The 18818-nt window shown below is 44.8% G+C and overlaps 1 protein-coding gene and 2 pseudogenes across 10 annotated transcripts in view; all 3 read left to right on the top strand.

The window, feature by feature from the left end:
- Window positions 1–18818, top strand: part of PHKA1 (phosphorylase kinase regulatory subunit alpha 1) — a 349029-nt gene that overhangs the window by 274192 nt on the left and 56019 nt on the right. For 7 of the 8 annotated variants that reach the window (XM_080653241.1, XM_080653240.1, XM_080653242.1 and 4 more), the window contains 2 exons: window positions 1410–1501; window positions 1867–2006. In XM_080653241.1, coding sequence (XP_080509367.1) covers window positions 1410–1501; window positions 1867–2006 — 232 coding nt within the window. Of the gene's footprint in view, window positions 1–1409; window positions 1502–1866; window positions 2007–18818 lie in introns of those variants that run through there. The other variant, XM_080653247.1, reaches the window with a different exon arrangement.
- LOC308240357 (FAST kinase domain-containing protein 4-like) lies at window positions 6455–8244 on the top strand (annotated as a pseudogene). Its single transcript has one exon. The product of its transcript is annotated as an FAST kinase domain-containing protein 4-like (transcript).
- On the top strand, window positions 14628–15997 carry LOC308239436 (B box-binding protein-like; annotated as a pseudogene). Its single transcript has 3 exons — window positions 14628–14644; window positions 14988–15687; window positions 15895–15997. The product of its transcript is annotated as a B box-binding protein-like (transcript).

The raw sequence follows: 18818 nt of genomic DNA, 5'->3' as shown, positions 1-18818 counted from the left end.
ATTTGTTATTCCATGGGTAATTGGGATTTTCATCTGTAACAAATGTTCTCTTAGATTAATTTCTAAAACATATGTTTTTAATAATATGTGTTACTGAATTTGATATTATGCATCCTGAGTCACTTTTTCCTCTCTGAATTTACTCATTTATGGTTTCACAATGGATGTGTCTATTGCTTGCCAGCCCTTATATGAGAAGAGCACTTCTCTCCAGATTCTTTTTTTTTAAGTATAGTTGGTATACAATATTATATTAGTTATATTTGTTTCAAGCCCATATTTTTTATAATCCTCCTCCGAAGAATCTAAATTGTATTCAAGGTTATAATATTTGCCATTAGGATATCCCTGAGTATGAGTTCCCATTCTTACAGCTTTGCTAGTTCCCATTAGTCACATCACAGTACAGAAAGACATCTTAAGAGATCACCAAAGATTATTTTAAAAAAACAGTTGATGCATAAATGACCTAGAAGATTTCATATTGATCGAAACACTGTGCTTTTCCAATCATAAATGTTGTGAATGTTCATGTAAAGTCTGAGATGTTAAGCATCCACAGGGGATATGCATTTTTTTATTTCCATTATCCATAGCCAGAGATAATGTATGTGGAAGAGTGGGAGCCCAAGATCATAGGGACCATATCTGTGTTCTTCACTGAGAACTCAGCATCTAGTATACCTCGTGGTACACGGTAGGCAATAAATATTTGGTGAATAAATGAATGAGGTGACTAAAAACACAAATGTGTGGTTAGTAGTCCTTTCAACACCAATGCCACACAGAGATTTCATTGTTGTTGTTAGCAGTTGTAGCTTGCCATTTGTGGAACTGTATTAAAGGGTCGCGGCATTAGAAAGATTGAGAACCACTGCCTTAGAATCTCTCCTCATGTAGAAATACATGGTAAGTATTTCAACAATGGATTGTAAGTAAAACTCTTAATAATATCTCAAAGTTCATCAGCCACTACATATTTTCATTCCCTGGATAGGATCGTCCATTTATCTATTCTCAAGGAAATCCAATTGTGAGTAGCCAGATATTCTCCTAGGGAAGTCCAGAAAATGTAAAACTTAACTGGGTTCTTTTTGTGATACATGGTATTCTACCAAAGCATCAGTGATAGTACCATTATGGTATTAGTTACATTTTAAGACTTTAATATCAGCTGATGCTACAATTCTGGATATTCCATTCAAAAATGTTTTTTTATTGGTTGAACATTCTTTACATTACTTGATTTTTATATTTCTTTTTTTGATGTTACCCAGAAGGATAAACTTCTATAAAGAACCAAACTTCATTGTTGTAACTTCATTGTAACTTCATTGTTGAGATCAACTGTGCATTTTTGTTAGTCTCCTAATTATCTAACCTTTATCATAAATGTCAACCTTTTGCAGATGTTCACATGTATCTTCCTGCAAAGATAGTTCAGGCTTCCCAGCCTTCATTCAACTTATTTGACTCACCTCCTCCCTCACAAGAGGACCAGGTAAACTTGTACATGAGGTTTTCCTATCAGCTTTTTGAAAAATGCTATCCTAATGGAAAATAACAGAACTAGCCATTATGGTTTCTGCTACTAACTGGTGGTAGGCAAAATGCTACCCTGGTGAAGATACATGACCTTTTCAGTTCACTTTTAAAATAGGCAAGTTTTTCTCGCCGGGCTTTATGAAATCTAGATTGCTTTATCATATGTGTTGAAGGTTTCATTGTTTTTTTTTGTTTACTTTTCATCAAAATTTAACAAATTCTTATGGGAAAAGTTTAAAGATGAAAAGATCAACACTCCAGGGCAATATTTAAGTTGAGCACTTGTGGACTTAATTTTTTTTACCCTTTCTCGAACTAAAGGTTCCCTCAGTTCATGTAGAAATACATCTTCCGAGAGACCAGTCTGGGAAGGTGGACTTCAAAGCACTGGTTTTACAGTTAAAGGAGACCTCCAGCTTCCAGGGACAAGCTGATATCCTCTACATGCTATATACTATGAAGTAAGTGATGGATATTATCAATCTACTTTAATGTTCATATGGAGAGAAAGAATAGTATAGTAAATATAGCATAGCTTTGGAGTCTCACTGATCTGGATTTGAATACAGTTTTGTAACCTCAAAGCCTCAATTGTCCTCATTTATAAAAATTGGATTATACCTACCTCACAGGTGGTAGAAACATTTCTGCCTGAGAGGCATATGCAAATAGTGGCTAAACCCAGTGACAGGAATGGAGATTCAGAATTGTGGCTGCTGAGGTCTGGTAGCCACCATTACTGGGATAGAACAAGGCCACAAATGTACAAACAGGCCTGTCCCTGCCTATTCCACCCCCACCCATGCCAGCAGAACCTAGTGAAAGCACCTGGGACACCTTGGGTAATACAGCACTTCTGGCAGCATCTAATTGCAAGAGGTAGCACTGGGCCAGAGCCCCATCACCTACCACATTTCCCCACAAGGATGCTGCCCTGAGACTGAGGCAACATGGTCACAGAGGGGGCACCCCATCCCAGGGAATATGGGGGCATTTTCCTTAGCCAAGGCAACAGGCCTCACACAAATCACAGAAGCCTTAGCAGGGCAATAAGATAAAGTGAAAACTTGTACTTCACCTATTGGGGGGGAAAAAAACCCTCTCCTTCTCACCTGCTAAATAGTGAAGTGTCAAGTACTTTTCTTAAAAAGCAGATTTCATACCATATAACCCAGCCACCCCTCTTCTAGGTATCTACCCAAAACTGAAAACATCTATATATATAAAAGCCTAAGTGACCGTTAGGACCAAAACAACCAGATGACTGGCTGGTAGCTATGATGCACACTGACCCAGACCTTTCTGCTGGGGCCCTGACAACCCCAAATCTGGTTCACCTGCACCCCGGACCCAGACAGGAGGAAGGAGGGAGCCCAATTCCTCATGGAATCGGCTGTGCCTTAGCTTGTTGCTGGGGCCCTGACAGCCCCGAATCTGGTTCAACCGCACCCCAGACCCAGACAGGAGGAAGGAGGGAGACCAATTCCTCATAGAATTGGCCATTGGTTAGCTTGCTATTGGGGCCAACCTCCCGTGGTCCCTTCCCTGGCAGGCTGGCCCTCCCCACCCCCCCACCCCCCCGATAGGCGCTGATCGCTGGCCAGGCCAAGGGACCCCACTCGTGAATGAATTCGTGCACCGGGCCTCTAGTTTATTCATAAAGGTATATGCACTCCTATGCTAATTGCAGCATTATTCATGGTGGCCAAGACATGGAAACAACCCAAGTATCCTTTGGTAGATGATTGGATTTAAAGAATGTGGTACATATATACAATATAATATTGTTCAGCCATAAGAAAAGATGAAATGCTGCCATTTGTGACAACATGGCCTGTTTGTACATTTGTGGCCTTGTTCTATCCATTGTCATGCTAAGCAAAATAAGTCAGAAATAAGAACCATATGATTTCATTCATATGTGGGATATAAAACTGAAAGCAACAAATGAACAAACAAGACAATAAAAAAAAACCTCATAGGCACAGACAACAGTATAGTGGTTACCAGAGGGTAAGGGGAGTGGGGAGAGGTATTAAAGGGTAAAGGGGGTCAAATATATGGTGGTGGAAGGAGACTTGACTTGGGGTGATGAACACATGGTACCGTATACAGATGATGTACCATAGAATTGTGTATTTAAAACCTATATAATTTTATTAACCAATGTCACTCCAATAAATTTAATTTTTTATAAAAGCAAATTTTTAAAATATATTTTATTGATATTTTACAGAGAGGAAGGGAGAGGGATAGAGAGTTAGAAACATCCATGAGAGAGAAACATCGATCAGCTGCCTCCTGCACACCTCCCACTAGGGATGTGCCTGTAACCAAGGTACATGCCCTTGACCGGAATCGAACCCGGGACCCTTCAGTCCGCAGGCCGACACTCTATCCACTGAGCCAAACCGGTTTCGGCTAAAAGCAAATTTTATTCCCATAAATAACTAAGCCGAGAAAGAATCCATCAAACACCATGAATAACCAAGGTAACAGCGTAGTTCAGAAAAAAAAAAAATCCAGAATTTGAACTTAGAGACATGGAAATATGTTATTTAAATTACCAAGAATTCAAGATTGCAGTTCTGAAAAAAAAAAACCCTCAAAATAAAAGCTCAGAAATGTACTGTAATGAACTTAGAAATAAAATCAATGAACTGAAGGATTGCTTTACCAAAAAGATTGAAACTATTTAAAAAAATGGAAATTATGGAGGTGAAGAACTCAATAAAAGAGATGAAGAATGAACTAGTCAGGATAGGAAATAGAGCAAAACAAATGGAGGAAAGAATTAGTGATATCTAATATAGAAATCTAGAAATGACTAAGATGGAAGAAGAGAGAGATTTGAGAGTAAAAAAAAAAAAAAGAACTCTTTGAGAACTATCTGACTTCATCAGAAAGAGCAATGTAAGAATAACAGGTATAGCAGAAAAAGAGTGGGAAAATGGAACAGAGAGCCCATTTAAACAAAATAATCAATGCAAAGTTCCCAAACCTATGGGAACAAGAAGATTCTCTTATAGAAGAAGCAAAGAGAACACCTAATTATCTCAAGCCAAAAGGGTCTTCTCCAAGGCAAATTATATTAAAACTGTCAAAAATTAATGACAAAGAAAGAATTCTCAAGGCAGCCAGGGATAAAGATGCACTCCTTGTGTACAATGGGAAAAGAGATGTACATAAATGCCTCTATTATGCTGCTAAACAAGACAAAGGTAGCCTGAAGGGTAGCAACTGCCCCTTCTGAATAGTTTTGGCTGTGCAAAGCAAGCTCACCCTCCAGTTCATTCTGACCATCAGTGTGGCCCTAGCTGCTAGCCTCTTGGCCTGGTGTTACAAGTGAAGAACCCATCATACAACATTGGTGGCCTACTCTCGAATGAACGCTTGCCCACCCCCACCTCCCCTGTGATAAGCCACCAGCTCAGGTGACTATTTAAATGCTAGATTTGAGAAAACAAGGAACCAATAAAAGCCAGAAGCTAAAACCTCTGCCTGTTAGTATCCTCTGGTCCAAGTGCTTAGCTGGGTACAGGCCCACCCTCCCTGCAGCCCCTAGGCTGTGGCACAGGGAGCAGCCAGTGCAGCTCAGCAGACTGGCCTGGGTCTTTGGAATGAGCTCTGCTCCTGGAGCGCCCACACCTCTCACCCTGAGGCTGTTCCCTTGGTTCTTCCTGTCATATAAACATTTAGATTGGCATTTTTCCCCTGCTGGGAGTGAGCAGACTGCAAAACTAGGCTTCAGTAGCTCAATGAGAAGGTGGGCCTCCCTAGATGCTCCTGCTCTGCTGCAGGGCCTTTCCTGGGTATAGGGGGACAGAAGCCACACTGGCACCCTGCCTTCGAGGCCCTGGGAGCTCCATCCTTGGCAGCCAGTCCTCATCCCTCTCCAGCAAAAAACCTCAAAGAGATGTGTGTCCAGCCATGGCCTGTCTCCTCTTCTGACCTGTGTCTTGCTATAGCACTCAGTAAAGTGGACCCTGACATTTGTCTTCCTCAAAGATAGACCATATATTGGGACACAAAACTAGCCTGAACAAATTCAAGAAGATTGAAATCATATGAAGCATATTCTCTGACCACGAGGCTTTGAAATTAGAAATCAACTGCAAAAATGAAGTAAAAAACAAAACAAAAATATGTGGCGATTAAACAACATGCTACTAAACAAAGGAAAAAAGAAGAGATAGAAAAAAATAAAAGGAGATCAAAAGGGGAGCAGGATTAAACAAAATAGAGAACAAAAAGACAATAGAAAAATTAACGCAACAAAGAGCTGGTTATTTGAAAGGATTAATACAATTGACAAAGTTGTGGCTAGAATCACTAAGGAAAGAGAAAAAAGACTCAAAGTCAGAAATGAAAGAGAGGGAGAAATCGGGCAAGTCTCACTTTCTGCAGTGCTCCGTTCGGGACACATGAAGGTCAGCGGTGGTGCTGGCGGTGGCCCTGGCAGACTCCCATTCAAGAGGGCGGGCATGAGTGGGGCCTTTGGATCTGAACTGTTGAGCTGCTCCTAGGGCCTTGGAATTACTTGTACTTGAGCCTGCACATGCACCAGCATGCCTCCTGCTCCACCTCTACCGACAGCAGCTCTTTGGAGGCTATGGGGAGCACCAGTACATAGCAGGGGTCCTCATACTTTTTAAACAGGGGGCCAGTTCACTGTCCCTCAGACCGTTGGAGGGCCGGACTATAGTTTAAAAAAAAAACCTTTGAACAAATTCCTATGCGAACTGCGGGCCCGGGACGAGTCGGCTGCTAAGCAGGACAGGCAGCGGCATCCGGCGGGCCGGATAAATGTCCTCGGTGGGCCACATGTGGCCCGCGGGCCGTAGTTTGAGGACCCCTGGTAGAGGATCTGGAGCAGCTTCTGGAACAGCTCCCTGCTGCCCAGACCATCATGGCAGCTCGCCTGGTGAAGCGATGCCAGTGCCTCCTGAGAGAGTCTGCTCATCTAGCCCCTGCTGGGTCTCCAGCTGGCCGACTGAGACTGGCCAGGTTAGCCCATAAGACTCTGACTACTATGACTTCCTCAGCTACCTCACTCATTTCCCACTTCCCAGCTTCCTTGTCACAGCGCCTGGAGAAGGAACAGGTGTTTACCCCCTCCCCAGAGTGCCAGGAGGTGAACGAGCTCATCAAGAAGGCCACTAGGCCAGAGGAGCTCCTGGAGCTGCTTGGTGGTAGCCACTGTCTTCATTAGAGCCATGCGGCCCTTGTGCTCATCAAGCTCTCTCACCTGCTCTCTGAGAAGCCAGAGGACAAAGCCTAACTCTCTTGTACAGGATGCCTGTTTTCAGCAACTGGCACTCCCTGCAGCCTCCAAGGAACTGCTATCAGTGCAACAGGTGGTGTGCTGGTGCATGCGCAGGCTCAAGTACAAGCACCTGGCCTTACTGGCAGAGTTCAGTACTGTCTACATACAGGAGTAGGGCTCCTGGGAGCTGCTGGCCGAGCTGTTCCTGAACCTGAAGTAATACTGGGCAGAAATCGAGGACAGCCACACACTGGTGGCCCTCATGATGAAGGCAGGAGTCATTGAACAATCTGGAAGACAAGTGCCTGGATCTGGTGAAGCAGTTCGGCCCTGACGAGCTGGTGGCGCTGGCAGCTCAGAACCAGCAGTCTGTGCCCTGGCTGTGGGCCATCTCCTCCCACCTGTCCAGAAGCCCTTCCCCCTGATCAAAGGCATCCTCCTGGACCTGGGCTATGCCTATGGCAAACTTGACTTCCACCAGACCCAGGTGTTCCAGTGCCTGGCTGCTGAACTGTTGCCCCACATGCCCAGCCTCACGTCTGGCAAGGTGGCCAGATGCACCAAGTCCTTCGCCATCCTCAAGTGGCTCAACCTGCCCCTGTTTGAAGCCTTTGCCCAGCACATCCTGAGCAGAGCCCAGAGCATCCCCATGCCAGACCTCTGCAACATGCTGCTGGCCTTCTCCTGCCTGAACTTCCATTCAGAGCAAGCCTGGTGCATGAGAAGCTAGGGTATCAGCTGGCAGACCTGGACCTGGACCTGCAGGTGGACATGCTGTGGGCCCTGTGTGTGCTGTAACAGGCCAGCCCTTCAGAGGTCCAGGCCGTGCTCCACCCTGAGTTGCCCACCCTGTTCCTAGGTGATGGGTTCCCAAAGGGTCAGAGTACCTTTCGGAAGCTGCTCCACATCAATGTCACCACCTGGCTAGAGCACCCTGAGTACACGGGCCCCCTGCTGCTGGCCTTGGCCTTGGTCCCCAGGCCCCCAGGCCCTGACAGAAAGATGATAGCTCTGCAGAAATAGCTGCACGAGACCCTGAAGGGGCTGCTAGGGGGTGCTGACAGGGGCCACTTTACCATGGCCACGCAATACGGCTGGGTTCTTGACGCTGAGGTACTGTTGGATGCTAAAGGCCAGTTTCTGCCCCTGAGGGACTTTGTGGCCCCACATCTCAACCCACACTCCAGCGGCCAGCTGCTGCCCACCAGGGCCAAGAGGCTGTCCTTCCTGCGCTGGGAGTTCCCTAACTTCAACAGGCAGAGCAAAGACTTGCTGGGCATTTTGTGCTTATCCAGTGCCATGTGCTGGCCACTGTCTTCCTGGTGGTGGACGTCCCATACAATGAGTGGCTGGAGCTCAGGTATGAGTGGCAGAAGGGTGCCTACCTCAAGGACAAGATGTACAAGTTAGTGGCAGAGGAACTAGCCAAGTGACCTGCCCAAACACGGACTTAGCCCAGGGGCCAGGCTTCCTGGAGACCTAGCTGAGGACCCTGGGCCGCAAGAGGTAACATTCAAGGATAGACAGTACAGGGCCTTGGTCAGCAGCTCTGCGTGGCAGATTACCCTCTTGTGGGTAATAAATCTTTAACTTTGGTTTTCAACACCAAAAAAAGAGAGAGAGAGAGAGAAAGAAATGAAAGAGAAGCTACAAGGAACACCACAAAAATAAAAATAAAATAAAAAAAATAAAAAAAAACTACACAAGAATACTATGAATGACTCTGTCACCAAACATGAAACATAGAAGAAATGGACAACTTCTTAGAAATATATAACCTTCCTAGACTGAAATCAAAACCTCCAAAAAGAGTAAAAATTCAGGACCAGATGGCTTCACTAGGGAATTCTACCAAGCATTCAAAGATTTGATACCTAGCCTTCCCAAACTCTTCTAAAAAATAGAAGGGGATGCAATACTTCCTAACACATGTTATGAGGCCAACATTTCCCCAATGACAAAACCTGGCAAAGACAACACACAAAAGGAAATGACAGACCAGTATCTCTAATGTATCTACATGCAAAATGCCTAAAAAAAATACTAGCAAATCAAATACAACAATACATTAAAAAATACATCATGAACAAGTAGAGTTCATTGCAAGGGTACAAGGATGGTTCAACATACACCAATCAATCAATGTGATATACCACATTAACAAAATTAAAAAAATCTTATGATCATATCAACAGATGCAGGAAAAGCATTTGACAACATACGACATCCATTTATGATTATAACAATCAATAAAATGGGTATAGACAGTGCCTCAACATAATAAAAGCCATATATGACAAACCCTCAGACAATATCATACTCAATGGTGAAAAACTGAAAGCTTTTCCTCTAAAATCATGACAAAGCAATGATGCCCACTCTCACCACTCTTACTCAACATAGTTCTAGAAGTCCTAGTCACAGAAGTCAGGCAAGTGAAAGAAATAAAAAGCATACAAATTAGGAAAGAAGAAGTAAAAATGTCACTTTTTGCAGATGACATGATTCTTTATATTGAAAACCTTAAGGACTCTACCAAAACTGTTAGAAACAATAAACAAATACTCTAACGTTGCAGAATAGAAACTAGTGTTCAAAATTCCATTGTGTTCCTATGTACTAACAATGAAATTTCAGAAAAAGAAGTGAAAACTACAATTCCATTTGGAAGTGCAACAAAAAGAATGAAATACCAAGAATAAACTTAACAAATGGCTTGAAGGACCTATACACTGAAAACTACAAAACATTAAAAGAAATTGAAGAAGACACAAAGAAATGGAAAGATATTCTTTGTTCATGGATTGGAAGAATCAATATTGTTAAAAAGGCCATATTACCCAAAGTAATATACAGATTTAATGCAATCCCAATTAAAATCTCAATGGCATGTTTCAAAGATAGAGTACAAAAAATTATTACATTTGTATGGAACCAAAAAAGACTCCCAAATAGACAAAGTGATACTGAAAATAGAGAACAAAGCCAGATATATCACTCTCTCTGACATCAGATTATACTATAAAGCAGCAGTAATCAAAACAGCATGGTATTGGCAGAAAAACACACACAGATCAATGAAGCAGAATTGAGAGCCCAGAAGTAAACCCAGATATTATATACACATAACTAATTTTAGACAAAAGAGTCAAAAACATACAATGGAGACAAGAAAGCCCCTTCAATAAGTGGTGCTGGGAAAATTGAAAAGGCACATGCAAAAAAAAAAAGAAAGAAAAGAAAGAAAGAAAGGAAGAAAGAAAGAAAGAAAGGAAGAAAAAGAAAGAATCCACTTGCAAAAGAATGAAACTAGACTGCTATTTGTCACCACACATAAAAATTAACTCACAATGTATCAAAAACCTAAATATAATACCTGAAACAATAAAATATATAAGTACTAAACTTATGAACCTTGGTTTTACAGAGGATTATGTTATTTGGACCCTAAAGGCATGGGAAATAAAAGCAAAAACAAATTAATCCTGTATAATAAAAGCCTAATATGCTAAGTGTCTGACTGTTCATTCGACCAGTCACTATGACAGGGACTGACCACCAGGGGGTAGACGCTCCGACCAATAGGTTAGCTTGCTGCTGGGGTCTGGCCAACGGGGACTGAGCGAGACAAGCCAGACACACCCTGGAGCCCTCCTGTGGACCCTCCCTGGCCCCGATCGTGCACCGGTGGGGTCCCTCGGCCTTGCCTGTTCCCTCTCGCAATCTGGGACCCCTCAGGGGATGTCCTCAGGTGAGGCCAAGGGACCCCACCAGTGCACGAATCCATGCACTGGGCCTCTAGTGGGACTATATAAAACTAAAAAGCTTCTGCACAGATAAAAACAAAACAAAACAAAACAGTAAAAAAACCAAAAGGCATCCAACTAAATGGGATATCTCTAATAAGCAGTTAATCTCCAAAATATATAAAGAACTCATACAACTCAACAACAAAAACACAAAGGACCCAATTAAAAATGAGCAGAGGACCTGAATAGTCACTTCTCCCAAGACATACAAATCCTATATAATAAAGGGGTAATATGCAAATTGACCCTCACGCCTTAATGCCATCACAAGATGGCTGTCCTGCCCAGCCCCTCCCCTGGCCCCACCCGTGATCAGCCTCTCCCACCCCAATTGAGGGTGGGGTGGCTAGCCAACCCCCTCACCCTCCCACGGCCCCTCACCCAGGCCAGCCACGCCCCCACGCTTTCCTGGGGCTGGGGGTACCCCAGGTAGGCTGTAGGCACAGTGTTGGGCAGAGGCAAAGGTCCTGGCTGTCCCTGACCTAGAGAGTACAGTAAACCTCAGCAGTGACCAAAGACCAAGACCGAGTGGAAAGGTCCTTGCCTGCGCTTATGGCTCAAAGTGCCAGGAGGAGGCAGAGCATCTTGAAGCTGCAACCCTGGCATCTGCACACCTAGCCTTGGGGCACACCACGCCGGTGGTGCCTGTGGGTGAAAGGGGGAGAGCAGGGAGCTGGGGTGTGGAGCTGGGAGGGGCCTAGAGTCTTCGGGAGCAGCCCACCTGCCGAGGTTGCTGTGACCCACGTGCTTGGGCTTGGTCAAAGCCCCTGGTCAGCTCTGCCACTTGCCTTCCAGGTGCGGCTAGTCCTGAGCCGACTAGCGTTGGGATCAGAGAAGCAGCTGTTACTGGGCTCTGTTAAATAAGAGAAATCAAAGAGCTGAGAGTAAATATCCTCCCAGCCCCTTCCTACGCCCCTGGGCAAGGAGGGCTGGGGATGGGGATAACGAAAAATGGCCGCTGCTTTGTATTTTATAATGAAAAGACTCCTGCTATGTAGAGAGGAGAGCTGATTCATTTCCAGCAACACCTGGTGTGTCCCCTGCCCCAGCCCTGAAGCCTGACAGCACCTAGCAAAGGTGTGTCCGCACAGCCATGTTGGCCTGGCTCCTGGAACTTCGGGAGCAAGTTTGAGCTGCATTGGTTAAAAAAGAGTAAAGATTGAAAAACACCTCTTTGTACTCAAATGGCACTATAAAATGCAGATTACAGCATCTGATTTTGTCTTCTGTGTTGATTTTGAGGCAGAGCACAAATAGGTTCATGGGAAAAGCAGAAAAAAACAAAGGGAAAGGGAAAGGATTCTGCTGTCCACAGCACTGAACGTTTTGTTTTGTTTTTTGTTATTTTTTCTTCTGTCCTTCAAGTCAGTATATGCCATTTAAACCACTTTATGGCATTAGGTAATGAGCTAATGCTTCCTCTATTAAGAGCAAGCAGCAGTACCTTTCATATGAGTCACATACATTTAATCCATTCAAATGGAGCATACTGAGTGGAGAGAATGGTATGTGTCTATATAAAGAACTTGGCATTATGATGCTATCTGGCTGAAGATCTTATTTATTTTGCAATTTAGAGAATGTAGACAAATCAGGCATTGAAAATGAATGTGCATGCTTAAATGCATGACTTTATTTTCATCCATAACAACCAAATGACCAGTCACCAGGAGGTGCATTGATGGGTCCCGCCGCACAGTGGGTCTGGGTGAGGCTGCGTGGCGCAGGCCAGGGCCAGGGGATCTGAGGCTGCATCCCCCGCCCTGCAGGGCTTGATGGGGGTGGGGCCAGCCGGACACTTCTATTATAGAGAAAGGGCAAATAGCAATATTAACATATTTCCTCTAATTAATTCCCTTTTAATGTGCACAAATTTCGTGTACCAGGCCACTAGTGTCTAACATATATAAAAAGATGTTCAACTTCACTAGTTATAAGGGAAATGCAAATCAAAACCAACTCACACCTGTTAAAATGGCTATTATCAACAAGATAAGAAATAAGTATTGGAGAGGTTGTGGGAAGAAAGGAACCCTCATTCACTGCTTGTGGGAATTTAAATTGGTACAGCTACTGTGGAAAACAGTATGGAGGTTCCTGAAAAAATTAAGTATAGGGTTACCATATGATCCAGCAATCCCTCTTCTGGGTATCTATCCCAAAATTTTGAAAATATTTCTTTGTAAAGATATATGTACCCCTAACTTCACTGCAGCATTATTCATAGTAGCCAAGACATGGAAACAACATAAGTGTTCATTGATAGGAGACTGGATAAAGAATATGTGGTACATGTATACAAACAGAATATGACTTGGCCTTAAAAAGTATGAAATCTTACCATTTGCAACAATACAGATGGACAATGAGGGTATTATGCTGAGTGAAATAAATCAGATGAGAAAGACAAATACCATATAATTTCACTTATATGTGAAATCTTAAAAAACACACAAAACAAATAAATAAACAAGCAGAACAGAACCAGACTCAGATACAGAGAACAAACTGATGGTTGCCAGATGGCAGGGGTGCTGGGAGCTAGGTGAAAAGTTGAAGGGATTAAGTACAAATTGACAGTTACAAAATAGTCATGGGGAAGTAAAGTATAGCATAGGGAATCTATCTATATAAAAGCCTAAGCGACCGACCAACTGGTCAGTAGCTATGACACACACTGACCACCACGGGACAGATGTGCAACGCAGGAGCAGAAACCACAGGCATGGAAACATGGAATAGACTGATGAATCGCAGAGGGAATGGGGGAGGGTGGGAAGAGATTTACCAAAGATCTTATATGCATACTAGAGGCCTGGTGCACAGATTCATGCACCAGTGGGGTCCCTCGGGCTGGCTTGTGGGGATCAGGCTGAAACCAGTTCTCTGACATCCCCTGAGGAGTCCCAGATTGAGAGAGGGTGCAGGCCAGGCCGAGGGACCCCACCAGTGCACGAATCTGTGCACCAGGCCTCTAGTCCTATATAATAAAACCCTAATATGCAAATTGACTGAACGGCAGACCGACTGGTCACTATGATGCACACTGACCACCAGGGGGCAGACACTCAACACAGGAGCTGCCCCCTGGTGGTCAGTGCGCTCCCACAGGGGGAGTGCTGCTCAGCCAGAAGCCTCTCCCGCCTCCGCTGCAGGCAGGCAGTAAGGAGAGAGGGGTCCCGGACTGCAAGAGGGATGTCTGACTGCCATCAGGTGGACATCTCCTGAAGGGTCACGGACTGCGAGAGGGCACAGGCTGGGCTGAGGGACCCCCCCCTCCAGTGCACAAATTTCATGTCCCTGGCCTCTAGTATAGTCATAATATTGTAATAACTATGTATAGTGTTAGGTGGTTACTAGACTTATCAGAGGGATCAGTTCGTAAATTATATAAATGTCTAACCACTATTCTGTACACCTGAAACTAATATAATATTGAATAGCAATTGTAATTGAAAAAAACAGCAACTTAGCAAGAAACAATCTGTTTACAAAATGGGAATAGACACTTCTCCAATGAGGACATACAGATGCCCAATAGACATATTAAAATATGCTCAACATCACTAACCATAACGGAAATGCAAATTAAAATGACAATGAGATATCACCTCACACCTGTAAGAATGACTACCATCAATAAATCAACAAAGAAGTGTTGTTAAGGATGTGGAGAAAAGGGAACGCTCATGCACTGTTGGTGAGATTGTAAATTGGTGCAGCCACTATGGAAAACAGTATGGAGATTCCTCAAAAAGTTAAAATTAGAACTACCATATGACTCCCCGATTCCACTTCTGGGTATTTATCTGAAGAAATCCAAAACACTAATTCGAAAATATATATGCACCCCTATGTTGATTTCAGCATTATTTACAACAGTCAAGATATGGAAGCTACCTAAGTGCGATCCATAGATGAATGGATAAAGAAGAGGTGGTACATATATAAAGAGGTGGAATATTACTTGGCTATAAAAAGAATGAAATCTTGCCATTAGCAACAACATGGATGGACCTAGAGGGTATGATGCTGTATGAAATAAGTCAGACAGAGAAAGACAATTACCATATGATTTTACTTATAATTGGAATCTAAAAAAAACCCCACACAAAATAAGTGAACAAACAGAACAGAAACGAACTCATAGATAGAGAACAAATTGGTGATCACCAGATGGGAGAGGGTTTGGGTCAAAAACTTGAAAGTATTAAGAACAAATTGCCTCGTTTAAAAACAGTCACAGGGGAGAACAGACCCTAGAGAGCCCCAAGCAGCCCCACTACTGCCTCCAGCCTAGTTACCATCACACCCGGAGAAGAGCTCCAACTGTGATACCCAGCCCCAGTCACCATCACTGCAACCAGGAATAGTGAGGCTGAGACCCAACAGCCACCTGCCACCCCCCCTATGCTGCCCCCACCATCAGTGCTGCCAACACCAATCCCTGTAGCATGGGCAGTGGGCAGGGTTGGCCTCATAATGATGTCACTGGCCAGCAGGGACAAAAAGTCATCACAATGAAGGTTTTGGGAACAGTAAAATGGTTCAATGTAAGAAACGGATATGGTTTCATCAACAGGAATGACACCAAAGCAGATGTATTTGTACACCAGACTGGCCATAAAGAAGAATAATCCCAGGAAGTACCTTCATGGTATAGAAGATGGAAAGATTGTGGAGTTTGATGGTATTGAAGGAGAAAAGGGTGTGGAGGCAGCAAATGTTACAGGCCATGGTGGAGTTCCAGTGCAAGGCAGTAAATGTGCAGCAGACCGTAACCATTATAATGCTATCAACATCACAGGGTCCTCCATGCAATTACCGGAAGAGTGAGAATGGGGAAAAGAACGAGGGATCAGAGAGTGCTCCCAAAGGCCAGGCCCATTGGTGCCAGCCCTATCGCAGGCAAAGGTTCCCAACTTATTACATCTGGAGACCCTATGAGCCTCGACCACAGTATTCCAATATTCCTGTGCAGGGAGAAGTGATGGAGGGTGCTGACAACTAGAATGCAGGAGAACAAGGTAGACCAGTGAGACAGAATATTGAGGCTATAGACCAGGGGTGGGCAAACTTTTTGACTCGAGGGCCACAATGGGTTCTTACCTGGACCGGAGGGCCGGAACAAAAGCATGGATGGAGTGTTTGTGTGAACTAATATAAATTCAAAGTAAAGGAGCGGAGGGGAGAGCAAGAGAACCAGATAGAACAGCCGGATCTGGCCCGCAGGCCGTAGTTTGCCCACGGCTGCTATAGACCATGATTCCACAGGGGCCATCCTCGCCAAAGACAGCCTACAGAAGATGACAATGAAGAAGATAAGGAAAATGAAGGAGATGAAGCCCAAGGTCAATTATCCAACAAAAAGAAATGAATATGAAATTTCAGCAGTAAGAAATGAACAAAAGATTGGAGCTAAATACCTTAAGTGCTGTTGTTTTGCCCATTGACCTGATAACTAGAAATAGCTGCATTATCTATGCAGTGTAGTTTTTTTTTGTTTTGATTTGTTTTTTTTTTAATCTAAAGACATCTCTTTTTGGTAATGACAAACATGCTTTCTTTAAAAAAAGCCTGTTTTTTCTCAATATACCTTTAAAGGTTTTTAAATTGTTTCATATCTGGTCAAGTTGAGATTTTTAAGAACCTCATTTTTTACTTGTAATAAATGTTTACAACTAGATTTTTTTTCCCAAAAAAGTCAACAAACTACAGGCACCTGTTAATGAAGGTCTTAAAAAAAAAAGTCTTGGGAATGTAAAATACAGCATAGGGATTAACTATGGTGTGGTGTCAGATGGGTACTAGATAATAGTAATGGGTACTAATAATACTGTAACAACTATGTATACCAGATGGGTACTAATAATTCTACTATATAAAAACCCAGGGTCCGTAACGTCCAAATCGACTGCAGGCTCAACCAACCGAAAGTCAGTCCTGCAGTCAGTGCTGGGTTGCCGTGGCGACCTAGCACTGACTGCTGCTGCTGCGGGTGCAGTGACCCAGCACTAACTGCCGAGGGGGCTGCAGATCAGGCCTAGAGAGAGGCCTGGAGAAAGAAGCAGGGTCTGATCTGTAGCCTCTGTGGCAAATGTCGATCAGCCCTTGCCTCTCTCTTCCTCTTCAGGCCTGGCCAGCAGCCGCACCTCTCTTTCTCTCCGGGCCTCCGCAGGGGCTGCTGATCAGCCTCACCTATCTGATCAGGCCCAGAGACACTGACTGGCATAGAAATGGACCAATCTGCCAAAACCGGTTTGGCTCAGTGGATAGAGTGTCAGCCTGCGGACTGAAAGGTCCTGGGTTCGATTCTGGTCAAGGGCACGTACCTTAGTTGCGGGCACATCCCCAGTAGAAGGTGTGCAGGAGGCAGCTGATCGATGTTTCTCTTCTCATCGATGTTTCTAACTCTCTATCCCTCTCCTTTCCTCTCTGTAAAAAAATCAATAAAATATATTTTTTTTAAAAAAGAAATGGACCAATCAGAACCAAATCTGGGTGAACTGTGAGGAGCCAATGGCTGCCTAGGAGGTGGAGCTTTTGACGCTGACTGGCATAGAAACCAACCAATCAGAACCAAATCTGGGTGAACTGCGAAGGCAGAACCTAAGGTGGGGGCTGAGGAGGGGTTTTAAAGTCAACAGCTGTTTGGTGTAAGGTGTAAGAAAGCAGTTCAATTTTTTAATGACCAGTTTAGCAGTATAGTGCATATGGCTGGCTATCAGTCCAGATATAGGGATTATGTATTTTTGTCTGCCAAGAGCATCTCCTCCTAATGAAAAAGGCTCCCCCACCCCATTTAAGCAATCCTATCCTATATAATCTATGTATACTACTAAAAGGGTAACATGCTAATTAGACCAGGTTGACCAGCCATATTCTGGATGTCTGACTTCATTCCGGACAAAGCCATGGTGGTGGGGGCCGAGGCAGAGGAAGTTAGGGGCGATCACGCCGGCAGGGGAAGAGCAGTTGGGGGCAAGATCAGGCCAGCAGGGGAGGGCAGTTGGAGGCAACCAAGGCGGCAAGGGAGGGCAGTTGGGGGCAAGATCAGGCCAGCAGGAGGAGCAGTTGGGGGTGATCAGGCAGGTAGAGGCAGTTGAGGGCAAGATCAGGCCGGCAGGGGAGGGCAGTTAGAGGCAATCAGGCAGGCAGGCAGAGGAAGTTAGGGGCGATCAGGCAGGCAGGCAGTGAGGTTAGGGGTGATCAGGCAGACGGGCAGAGGGGTTAGGGCAGCCGTGGGCAAACTACGGCCCGCGGGCCGGATCCGGCCCGTTCGGCTGTTCTATCCGGCCCGCAGAGCCGAAAGAGTGGAGGGTTCTCTTGCTCTCCCCTCCGCTCCTTTACTTTGAATTTATATTAGTTCACACAAACACTCCATCCATGCTTTTGTTCCGGCCCTCCGGTCCAGTTTAAGAACCCATTGTGGCCCTTGAGTCAAAAAGTTTGCCCACCCCTGGGTTAGGGGCAATCAGTCAGGCAGGCAGGGGCAGTTAGTGGCGATCAGTCAGGCAGGCAGGTGAGCAGTTAGGAGCCAGTGGTCCCAGATTGTGAGAGGGATGTCCAAATGCTGGTTTAGGCCCGATCACACCGCCACAGCCCACAGGTCAGTGGCCAGGGCCTCCCTCTTTGGGGCAATCATTGGGTCCCCATTGGAGAGGGTGCAAGCTGGGCTGAGGGAATCCCCCCTCCATGCACGAATTCCATGCACCGTACCACTAGTATATATATATAAAAGCCTAAGCAACCGAATGACTGAATGACAGAACGACTGGTTGACCGGTCACTATGATGCACACTGACCACCAGGGGGCAGACGCTCAATCCAGGAGCTGCCCCCTGGTAGTCAGTGCACTCCCACAGCCAACCTCCCATGGCCGGCCAACCTCTTGCAGTCCCTTCCCCCACAGCCGGCCAGCCCTGATCGGGACTGGGCGAGATGGCCCCAATCAGCCCTGATCACCAGCCAGGCTGAGGGACCCCACCCATGCACAAATTCATGCACTGGGCCTCTGTAGTATAATAACTATGTATCAGATGGTGCTAGATTTATTAGGGTAATCACTTCAAAAGTTATATAAGTGTCTAATCACTAAGTTCTATACCTTAAACCAGTGGTCGGCAAACTGCGGCTCGCGAGCCACATGTGGCTCTTTGGCCCCTTGAGTGTGGCTCTTCCACAAAATACCACGTGC

Source organism: Plecotus auritus, assembly GCF_963455305.1.
Source record: "Plecotus auritus genome assembly, chromosome: X".
Taxonomy (NCBI): Eukaryota; Metazoa; Chordata; class Mammalia; order Chiroptera; family Vespertilionidae; genus Plecotus; species Plecotus auritus.
This window is presented reverse-complemented; position numbering and strand designations above follow the sequence as displayed.